The sequence below is a fragment of the Cynocephalus volans genome, chromosome 3 (genome assembly GCF_027409185.1).
Source record: "Cynocephalus volans isolate mCynVol1 chromosome 3, mCynVol1.pri, whole genome shotgun sequence".
In the NCBI taxonomy this organism is placed as follows: domain Eukaryota; kingdom Metazoa; phylum Chordata; class Mammalia; order Dermoptera; family Cynocephalidae; genus Cynocephalus; species Cynocephalus volans.
The window spans coordinates 109750548-109761474 of record NC_084462.1 but is presented as its reverse complement, the minus strand read 5'-3'; the positions used below and the strand labels follow the sequence as shown (position 1 = coordinate 109761474).

General features: G+C 52.0%; 1 protein-coding gene across 3 annotated transcripts; it reads left to right on the top strand.

Moving 5' to 3' along the window:
* Positions 1–3949: 3949 nt before the first annotated feature.
* On the top strand, positions 3950–10241 carry RABGGTA (Rab geranylgeranyltransferase subunit alpha). Of its 3 annotated transcripts, none has more exons than XM_063090373.1 (17): positions 3950–4009; positions 4327–4383; positions 4548–4658; positions 5036–5160; positions 5339–5526; positions 5784–5987; positions 6315–6398; positions 6484–6566; positions 6656–6757; positions 6864–6969; positions 7062–7113; positions 7281–7369; positions 7523–7611; positions 7706–7822; positions 8561–8674; positions 8939–9026; positions 9687–10241. In XM_063090373.1, exons 2-17 carry the CDS (start codon positions 4381–4383, stop codon positions 9749–9751), a joined length of 1620 nt encoding a protein of 539 aa, XP_062946443.1. In that variant the 5' UTR covers positions 3950–4009; positions 4327–4380; the 3' UTR covers positions 9752–10241. The 3 variants fall into 3 exon arrangements, with proteins under 3 accessions (XP_062946443.1, XP_062946441.1, XP_062946442.1); XM_063090371.1 differs by having other exon boundaries at positions 9679–10241; XM_063090372.1 differs by lacking the exon at positions 3950–4009 and adding an exon at positions 4069–4177 and having other exon boundaries at positions 9679–10241.
* Positions 10242–10927: the final 686 nt, after the last annotated feature.

The following is a 10927-nucleotide window of genomic DNA, read 5'->3' as shown; positions in this document are numbered from 1 at the left end:
TATAACTCCTGACAGCTCCTTTTGCCTTCAAGCAAGAAGCTTGTCATCAGTTCCATTGCTCTTATCTCCAAAGGCACCTGGCTCAGTGTCTTTGCCAGCCAGATAAGTCTGTTTGGCTTTACCTCCCCCACCTTCACGTCATATTACATGCCTGAAATGCCCTTCCTGCCCTCTCTTTCCAAAACCCAGGCCCTACCTTCTCAGATGCATTTTTCATGAGACTCACTTCCTTTCTTAAGTCAGCTTGACTCAACCTTCCCAGTTTCAAGATTGCTAATCACTAAAAAATATTTCATGCCTACCTCAGCCTTCCTCCACCCCCTTTCCTCCTCCTTTAGTGACTGTGATGTATGTCTGTACCTGGAAAATCTGCATGTGGGTGCATTTGTGTTCCCAGGTATCTGGTTGTACATGTGAGCATGTATAGAGCAGGAATCAAGAGGAGGTAGTGACTAGCAAGGAAAAAAAAAGCTGGTGGTGAGGTGGGAAAGTTGGATCAGACCAGACATGGGTCCCCTACTACACGGGTGGCCCTAAACGAGTTACTTAATCTTTCTGAGCCTCAGTTTCCCTGCATGTTTGTCATGAATAGTATAAGAAATAATAATAATTATTATTGTTGCTGCTTTTACTATTTACTGAGACTTTAGTGAGTGCAGACACTGTTCTAAGCACTTTACATAGGTTCCTTTATTTAATCTTAACTTCAACCCTAACAGTTAGGTAATATTATTTTTCCTATGTTACTATTGAAGAAACAGAGACACAAAGGAAACTCAACACAGAGGTTGAGTAACTTGCCCAGGTCACACAATCTGTAAGTGGCAAAGTCAGGATTTGTACCCAGGCAATTGGGCTCCTGAGTCCATGTTCCTAACCACTTAGCTTACTGCCTCCCACATGTGATCCTGTGTGTGTGCACACACCTTGAAAATGCACAGCTCCCATCATGGTGCCAAGCACAAAGATAACTAATAAGTGGGTAACTCTTTCCTCACTGGGACTGCAAATACACATAGCCTTTCTTGGTGTATTTGCAGTCCCATTGAGGAAAGAGTTACTTTCTTGGTGACTTTTCTTAGTGTCTCTTTTCCTCTGTAACTTGTTACAGGATCTAGGAATGGACAGAGTATTTAGTGAGCACTTTACACACATTTCCAGGGCCCAAGAGAGGTGTGAAAAATATGTAAAAATTTAAAACCATACTTTCTTACCCAGGTTTGAGTTATAAACATACAGGTCACATGGACTACAACTACTATTCCCAAAGACATCACATGCATGTGCGCGCGCACGCACACACACACACACACACACACACACACACACACACACACTGTCTCTCTCTCTTTCTCTTACTGGCCTTCCTGATCTAGTCCAGACCACCATCCCTGAATGCCAACAACACTCACAGGCCCAGCCAAGCCAGCCCTCACTATGTGGTTTGTCCATTCATTCAAATTACGACTGAATAACTGCTAGGAACTAGGGCCAGGCATTAGATAGACGAGACTGAAAAAATATGGCTCTTGTCCTCCAGGAACTTTCGATCTGATAGGAGACACTGCCACACAAACCAAGACTTACTGTAGGTACAGGAAAGAAATAGTGTCTTTGACAGCACATATGAAGGCCTATCAAATTAGACTGGGGCATTCTGGAGAAATTTCCTAGTGATGACGCTAGAGTTAAATCTTCTTTTTGGGGGGAAGCAGAGAGGGCTAATCAGTATGGGGATCCGAACCCTTGGTGGTGAGGTGGGAAAGCTGGATCAGACCAGACATGGGTCTATCAGTCGTACAACACTGTGCTCTAACCAACTAACCTAACCACCTAGCCAGACAGCCCACCCTCTTTTTTTTTTAGTTAAATCTCAAAGGATGAACAAGAGTTATTATGGCAAAGGAGGGGTATGGAGGAAGGAGAGTCAAGAGGCCAACATGTTTAGTAAACTGCAAGAAGTACTATAGGCTGGATGATGTTTTAACAGGGTCAGGCAAAATACAAAGCCAGAGGGTGGCAAGGCCTAAGTACCAAACGGCCTGAGTGCTAAGCTAAGAAATTCAACTCTGTTCTGAAAAGCTGTCAGTAACCACTGAGAGCTTTTATGTAGAGATGTGATGTTGAATCTGTATGAGTATTTTAGAAAGATTGATCCAGCAACACAGGTGATCTATATTGATCCCCAATAATAGAGGGGACAGGTGGAGATGGAGAACATCGAAAAGACTTTCAACGATCTTGAGAAGAAATGAAGAGCTTGAACTCTTAGTGGCAGAGGGGATGGAGAGAGTATTTAAGAGAGATTAAGAAGTGGGGAGGGAATAGTGCCATTCACTACAACATGAAACACAAAAGCCAACGTTTAGATGGAATAGATGGGAAACAATGGCATCTTTTGCTTTTGAAGTTTGAGGTGTCTCTGGGACACCAGGTGATACCCAATAGGCTTTTAAATATTTGTATGCAAAAAGACCCTGAACGATAAATGCTGGCGAGGTTGCGGAGAAAAAGGAACTCTCATACATTGTTGGTGGGACTGCAAAATGGTGCAGCCTCTATGGAAAATGGTATGGAGGTTCCTCAAACAATTGCAGATAGATCTACCATACGACCCAGCTATCCCACTGCTGGGAATATACCCAGAGGAATGGAAATCATCAAGTCGAAGGTATACCTGTTCCCCAATGTTCATCGCAGCACTCTTTACAATAGCCAAGAGTTGGAACCAGCCCAAATGTCCATCATCGGATGAGTGGATACGGAAAATGTGGTACATCTACACAATGGAATACTACTCAGCTATAAAAACGAATGAAATACTGCCATTTGCAACAACATGGATGGACCTTGAAAGAATTATATTAAGTGAAACAAGTCAGGCACAGAAAGAGAAATACCACATGTTCTCACTTATTGGTGGGAGCTAAAAATTAATATATAAATTCACACACACACACACACACACAAAAAAAACGGGGGGGGGAAGAAGATATAACAACCACAATTACTTGAAGTTGATACGACAAGCAAACAGAAAGGACATTGTTGCGGGGGAGGGGGGGAGGGAGAAGGGAGGGAGGTTTTGGTGATGGGGAGCAATAATCAGCCACAATGTATATCGACAAAATAAAATTTTAAAAAAATAAAATAAATAAAATAAATTTTAAAAAATAAATATTTGTATGCATATATATACACATATTTATTATTATTAAAGCTTGTGAGACATCTGGGCTGAGATATAAATTTGGGTGTCATCAGCTTACAGGTAGTAATTAAAATCATGAGTGCAGATGAAGTCACCCAGAGAAAGTGTGGAGCCAGAAAACTTGTGGGCCAAGGACAGAGAGCTCTGGGGAGCTCCAACTCCAAGCAGTTGAAAGCTTGGATTTGTTAACGTTCTCCAAGGAACAGTGTGCACTGTAAAGGGGGTGAGGAAAGGGCCCTGGAGATCACCAACATTTAGGGAAGGAGGTGAACAGATGAGAAGAGAGAAGCAAAGGTGCAGGAGGAGAAGCCGGGTTGGGGCTCTCTAGCATAAAGAAGTCATCAGTAGCGTCAAATGCTGCAGAGGTTAGGGAAGATAAGGACAGGAGACTCCATCAGTTATATTTGACAACTAGAAGGTAGCCGGTGAGGTCAGAGTCAGGTCAGTGGAGCAGTGAGTGTGTGGGTTTCCGGGTGCTGGAGAAACCTCTTCAACAGATTGCAGTTTGACTAGCTAACCGGAATAGGAACCACAATCCTCTTCACACGAACTCCACAGCCGCGCACGCGCACTCGCACACTCCAGAAGGCTACAGGGACTTTGCGTTTCCGGACATCGGGCAAGGAAGCGGCCCCGCGCACGCGCTACCCGAGGCGACTTACTCCGCCACGGGCCCCTCCCAGGCCTGCAGAGGGCGCTGCGCTTCGGTGAGTCGGGGCGTGGCGCCACTCTAGCCAGCGCCCGGGCTCTGTGGCGGGCGCCGCAACTCCGCGTCCCGCGCGCCTCCTCCTAGCGCAGGTGGGTCCGCCCGCGGGGGGCGGGGGTGCCTGGGAGCCGTGCGGCGGGCGGATAGCGGCACCCTCCCGGGCGCTGAGTGGTCCCCATCGCCCAAGTGCCCTGGCTCGGGTTTCAGCCCCGGCGGATCTGGGTATAGAAAGGGCTGCAAGGGTGAAAATCCCAGTCCAGGTGGGCGCCTCTACCTGGAATCGCAGTGTCTGTCTCAGGACCGCTGTACACCCCGGGGGTCTTCGCCCGGCCCGGGTTCGGCTTCCCGGGGACAGCTGGGGGCGGGGCTAGTAGGGGCGGGGCTCCATGATTGATATGTCTTTTTTCAGAGTTTAGAGGCTACCACTGGACCCCTCCCCTGTCCTGAACCCTGAGCCAGCACCATGGTGAGAACCATGACCCCAGCCCTTGACCTCCTCGTGCCCACACCCTTGCCCCGCGTGGCCGTGCTTGGGTTGTCCCGTGCGGACCTGGGGCTCCGCAATGGGAGGTTCTGCCGGTCTGCCCCTGCAAGGCAACCTGCACTGTTCTAACCCGCTCATCCCTGTAGCACGGGCGCCTGAAGGTGAAGACGTCGGAAGAGCAAGCGGAGGCCAAAAGGCTAGAGCGGGAGCAAAAACTGAAGCTCTATCAGTCAGCCACCCGAGCTGTCTTCCAGAAGGTGGGGCCCTCAGAAGTACCCCCACCGCAAGGGGCTCCCATAGTACACCACAGAGGGCAAAAACTGGGCCCTACAGTTAGAGTGTCTGGATCAAATCTGGGTTCTATCATTTACTAGCTGCGTGACCTTGAGCAAGTTACTGAATTTCTTTGGGCCTCAGTTTGCTCATCTGTAAAATTTGGCTAATAATTACACTTCCTGCAAAAGGCTGTTGTGAAGATTAAATGAAAGAATACCTGTAAAGCCATAAAGTGCTTTTCATAGTATCTGTCATACAGTATGGGATTCATAGAATATTGGGTAGTTCTAAATTTATGTTATTTAGCTCTGTGGTAGGAGAATGGTATGATCTCTGACCCTGCTATCTGTCTTCTCAGCGCCAGGCTGGTGAGCTGGATGAGTCAGTGCTGGAACTGACAAGCCAGATTCTGGGAGCCAACCCTGATTTTGCCACTCTCTGGAACTGCCGACGAGAGGTGCTCCAGCAGCTGGAGGCCCTGAAGTGCGTATGGATTCAGGGTCCCAGGAAGACCACCCTGGCCTTTCCTCTGCCCTGCCTGGGTCCAGGGGTGGATGCAGCAAGGGACATAGAGGGCAGTGGAGAGCTGAGTGCAGAAAATTAGTGGTGAACTGGGGTTGGGTGTTAAAGGGCCCTGACCCCTCTTCCTCCCTGGGTGCAGGTCCCCCGAGGAGTTGGCCACTCTGGTGAAAGCAGAACTGGGCTTCCTGGAGAGCTGCCTGCGGGTGAACCCCAAGTCCTATGGTACTTGGCACCACCGCTGCTGGCTGCTGGGCCGCCTACCTGAGCCCAATTGGGCCTGGGAGCTGGAGCTGTGTGCCCGCTTCCTTGAAGTTGATGAGCGGAACTGTACGTGCCTGCAGATTCTGTCCATACAGGCTTTACCTGCCCCACGTCCTGGTAGTAGGGCCTCAGTAGGTCCCAGAGTGGGGAGGGATGTCGAGGATGGGCCCACTGAGCTGGTGTCAAAAGGGATGGCAGAACCAAATGCATCCTCTGTGGAGTGCATCAAGGTGTCTCTAGGGGGTTGTTGAGAGAACTCTGGGGGTACCAGCCAGGCAGCTCCTCTTGCCCTGCTTCTGAGATTTGCTGTCACCCCTCTCCAGTTCACTGCTGGGACTACCGGCGGTTTGTGGCTGCACAGGCAGCTGTGCCCCCTGCAGAGGAGCTAGCCTTCACTGATAGCCTCATCACCCGAAACTTCTCCAATTACTCCTCCTGGCATTACCGCTCCTGCCTCTTGCCCCAGCTGCATCCCCAGCCAGACTCTGGACCAAGGGGGCGCCTCCCTGAGGATGTGCTGCTCAAAGGTAAGCAGGGTCAGGAGGTGTTGGGGAGGGTTCTGCAGCACCACTCTTCCAGCTCTGATGCCTGGCCACGTTCATGACCCTGTCACTCAGGTTTATTGAGCACCTACTTCGTGCCTGGATCTGGGGGTACATAAGACTTGGTCCCTGGCTGCAAAGAGCTTAAGTGTCTTGTGGGGAAGATAAAACTGACACATGCAGCCCCTGTGCTAGGCCACCATATAAGTGACACTGAGGACTGGAGGTACTCCAAGAAGAGGGTGGAGTGTTGGGGTGGCCAGGAGTCTGCCAGCATCCTGACCACAGCCCCATGCCTCCCTGGCCCCGCAGAGCTGGAGCTGGTGCAGAATGCCTTCTTCACCGACCCCAATGATCAGAGTGCCTGGTTCTACCACCGCTGGCTCCTGGGCCGAGGTGAGCAATGGGGAAAGAGGCTGGATGTTGGGGACTAGGAAGGAACAGAAGATTTAAGGGGACCTGTGGCTGTGTCTCCCCACAGCTGACCCCCAGGATGCTCTGCACTGCCTGCATGTGAGCCGGGATGAGGCCTGTCTGACTGTCTCCTTCTCTCGGCCCCTCCTCGTGAGTCCTTCAGTTTTTGCTCTAGAGCACCATGGGACTGTGGGACTGGTACTGTTTGGATGATGGTCTCTATTTGTCCCCTGTGCCAGGTGGGCTCCAGGACAGAGACCTTGCTACTCATGGTTGATGAGTCACCCCTGATTGTGGAGTGGAGGACCCCAGATGGCAGGCACCAGCCCAGCCACATCTGGGTATCCCAGGTCTGGTGGGGATGAAATGGGGGCCTGAGGTAGGGCTGGTGGGGGGCAGTCAGAAAAGTGGTGAGGCCGGGGCTTTTCCTTGACCCAGTGCTCCCAGCTCTGTGACCTGCCCACCACCTTCCTCAACGACCAGTTGCCCCAACATACATTTCGTGTCATTTGGACAGCAGGCAATGCCCAGAAGGAGTGTGTGATTTTCAAAGGTGATGTAACCTGCAGCCTCTACCCCTTTCAGCAGCTCCCCATTCCTCTTCTTTCCTGGGTGTCCCCTCCTACCATCTACTCTTTCCCTCAGACTGCCAGGAGGGCTGGTGCCGGGACTCGGCCACGGATGAGCAGCTGTTCAGGTGACAGCAGGGAAGCACACGGACAAGGAGAGGGGCCTAGACTCTGGGCATCAGGCAACAGGGACAGGAGGCTTGGGCCGTGGGGATATGGTCTCAGAGTGGATACTGGGGACAACCAGTACCACAGGTTGTGGGCATCATCCCCTCCCCACCCTGCCCACTCTCAGGTGTGAGCTGTCACTGGAGAAGTCCACAGTGTTACAGTCTGAGCTCAAATCCTGTAAGGAGCTGCAGGAGCTGGAACCTGAGAATAAATGTAAGCCCCCAATCCCTGAGAGCCTGCTTCCCAGAGCTCCTCTGAGGAGACCCCTTTCCAGGGTGACCCTTCACGAAAGCAGGAAGGGTCTCAAGAGGATGGGAGCAGAGGAGGATCCCGGAGAAAGCCTCCTGTTCCTCGCCCTCTCTTCAGGGTGCCTGCTCACTATCATCCTGCTGATGCGGGCACTGGACCCCCTATTGTATGAGAAGGAGACCCTGCAATACTTTGAGACCCTCAAGGCAAGTCAGGCCTGCAGGAGTAGGCAGGGGGGCAGTCCAGTGCACAGGAGGAACACAGCTGACATGCTTACCCTGCCCGCCCCATCCTCGCCAGGCCGTGGACCCGATGCGGGCAGCGTACCTGGATGACCTGCGCAGCAAGTTCTTGCTGGAGAACAGCGTGCTCAGGATGGAGTATGCCGAGGTGCGCGTGCTGCACCTGGCTCACAAGGTACGGCTGCCGTGTGCGCCTTCCCTGCGCCTCGCTGCTGGCCGGCCTCACTGCGCCCCTGGCTTTGCCCACAGTCTCAGGTGCCTTCCTGGGCATTTCCTCCCAATCACAGTTGAATCCAACATCTTCTTCCAGCCTACTCCTCATCCAGACCTTGCTTTCTGTCACTTGGCCCATCATTCCCCTTGTCACCCATTTTCAAATCCTGAGTCAACAGAGCTTCCTTGTACTGCCCCTTCCACCGGGTGTTCACATCTTTATTCTTCCTTCAGAGTGACCCCTCGCCCACCCTCCTGTCAACTTCCATGCTTCTCACCCTGGAGTAGGCCCCAGCACCTAAAGTCTATAGAGCCTGAATTCCAGAGAATTCAGACAAGCTTACTAGGGTCCACTTTTCCTCTGTTTTTATCCCTCTCGGTCAGTCTTCCCAACACACCAGCTTTGTCACATCATGGCAGCCCACCCCTAAACTCCCTAGGCCCACTCCTGCCAGGGTCTTTGTCCACCCTGCACCCTCTTGGCTGCCTCCTCCCCATCCACTCCTACTGGCCATCACCCCCAGCACTAGTGTCTGTCCCGTGTCCTGGACCTGTCACATGCACTGCCGCGGGCTGTTGGGTGATCTTCTCACCAGCTCTCATGCTGTCCTCAGCTGGGGTCCCCAAGGGCCTGTGTGGGGCAGCGAGGGCAGGTGCCTAATAACCTGTGGCTGAATTCCCCCTACCCCTGCCCCTTCAGGATCTGACAGTGCTCTGCCATCTGGAACAGCTGCTCTTGGTCACCCATCTTGACCTGTCACACAATCATCTCCGAGCCCTGCCCCCTGCCTTGGCTGCCCTGCGCTGCCTTGAGGTAAAGCATTTATTCCTCCATCGCTGTCCTGGGTGGTCCTTTTCCACTTCCTCCACCTCAGAAGTCCACCCATCCATAAAGAGATGTCCAGGACCTCCCTGTCCCTGCAGGTGACCACCTGCCTTTCTCCTCCACCACCCAGCCTGACTCAGGAGCCCTGTACACTGTAAGCTGATCATCTTAGGTGCCTCTGTTGCTTGTACTAGTCCCAGGGTGACAGCTGCTTGCCCTGCCTTGTACCTCCCTGCCCTCCCTGCCCCCCAGGTGCTTCAGGCCAGTGACAATGTCATAGAGTCTCTGGACGGAGTCACTAATCTGCCCCGGCTGCAGGAATTGTCACTGTCCAACAACTGTATCCTTCTGGGTGCCTTTCAGACAGCGGATAGGGTGAAGTACCAAATTGGGGAGGGACAGACAGCAAGCAAAGTGGGTGCTGCCCTGAGGTGGGGCACAGAGAGGGACTGTGGCAGTGTGAGCCAAAGGGAGATGATAGCCTGGGGCTGTATGGGGCTATCATTGACTTATGCTGGTGGAGTTTTGTAGAGTGTGAGTGACTTCCTCAAGCCAATGTTCACAAACAGGCAGCCTACAAATGTTCTTGCAGACCATTTTTAAAAATAAGGAAGTTTCGTATTTTAAAAAATCTAGAATTCTAATTCCTCTTTTAAAAATGGGATGTTAAAGTGACCTTTCACCTGTGTTTCCACTTGGCTGCCCTTGGTCGTTGCTGAATAGTAGGTGCCTCTTTGGACCAGGCTAGGTTTTCACTTGGCCACAATCCCCAACAATCCTTCTGATACCACACCTAGCCTGCTTCATGGACTTCCTGCCTGGCTCCTGTGAGTAGGTGTTTGCAGTCCCTGCCAAGAACCCTACTCCTTCCAGGGAAACACACGAGATGCCTCTCAAACAGACTTCCAGGCAGCAGTCCCCAGCTCTCGAGGGTGCACAGGAGCAGATGCATCAGGGTGAACCTGCCGAGCTTTCCTTGACTCCTGCCCAAGGCCTCCAGCAGCCTGCAGCACTCCAGCCACTTGCCTCTTGCCCCCGGCTGCTCCTCCTCAATCTGCAGGGTAACCCGCTGTGCCAAACAGTGGGCATCTTGGAGCACCTGGCCCAACTGCTGCCTTCAGTTAGCAGCATCCTCACCTAAGGGGCCCTGCCCCCACCCTTGCCCTTTAACTTATTGGGACTGAATAAAGAATGGAGAGGCTCCCGTAGGCTGTCGAGCTGCTGTCGCCACCCTAGATCCTACTGCCATGTATCTTGAGAAGAGAAAGGGAAGAGACTTGGGATGCACCGGCCCCGCTCTCTGCTTTCATTGATTGCTCTCCGCTCTGCTGTTCTTTATTATGGGGAGCCAAACCTCAACATGTGGGGTAGAATTCAGACCTAGGGCTGGATTTGAGTTTACCTTCTGGTTTGAGGCTGATGCTGGGACTGGGGCTGGGGCCAAGTTCCAGGCTGGGATAGGAATTGGGATCAGGTTCTGGTCTGGGCTGAGCTGCAAAGCAACTGTGTCTCCAGATGGAAGGGATCATAAAAATTTCTGCCATGACCCCTGCCACTTCCAGATGTCTTCCCTGCCTTGGACCTCATTCACCACAGCTGAGAAAGCTCAGGTGCTCCACGTTCCCAGCAGGAGTGGGCCTTGCTCTACCTGTTAAACAACAGTGTCAGTCCTCGTGAATAGCATTCTGCAGTTGAAAAGCCCTTGAAAATATTTGATCCCATTTGATCCTGCCAGGCTCTGAGGGGTGAGATGGTTAGGCCCATAGTACTGATGAGGAAACTGCTGTTAAGACTTGCCCAATTTGCTGAGCGTGTAAGTGCTGGGGCTGAAGTCATCTCTACACCTTGGTCTAGGATTCTAGACTCATGTTCTTGCTTCTGTATTGATATGAAATGGTTGGGCAGAAGCCTGGTCTCAGCTCCCTGAGGTGCTGAGCTGGGTATCTGCTCCCATGGTTTACACACACACACACACACACACACACCTTGTCCTTGAAAGCCCGAGGCACCAGACCAGACCTCCCGGAGGAAGGAAAGGGGAGTGGCTCAGGGGTTAGGGCACTGAGTCAAACCTTGCTGGGTGGGAAAAAGAAAGATTGATTAAAACAGGAAGAAGCGAGCATGACAAAGGCTTTTTCTGGTTCTGCCTGGGCCCACATGTACTCACACATCCTGACACTCAGGGCCCTGCCCCTTCCCGTATCCAAGGTGACGTGTAAACACCTATCACCTCAATGGAGC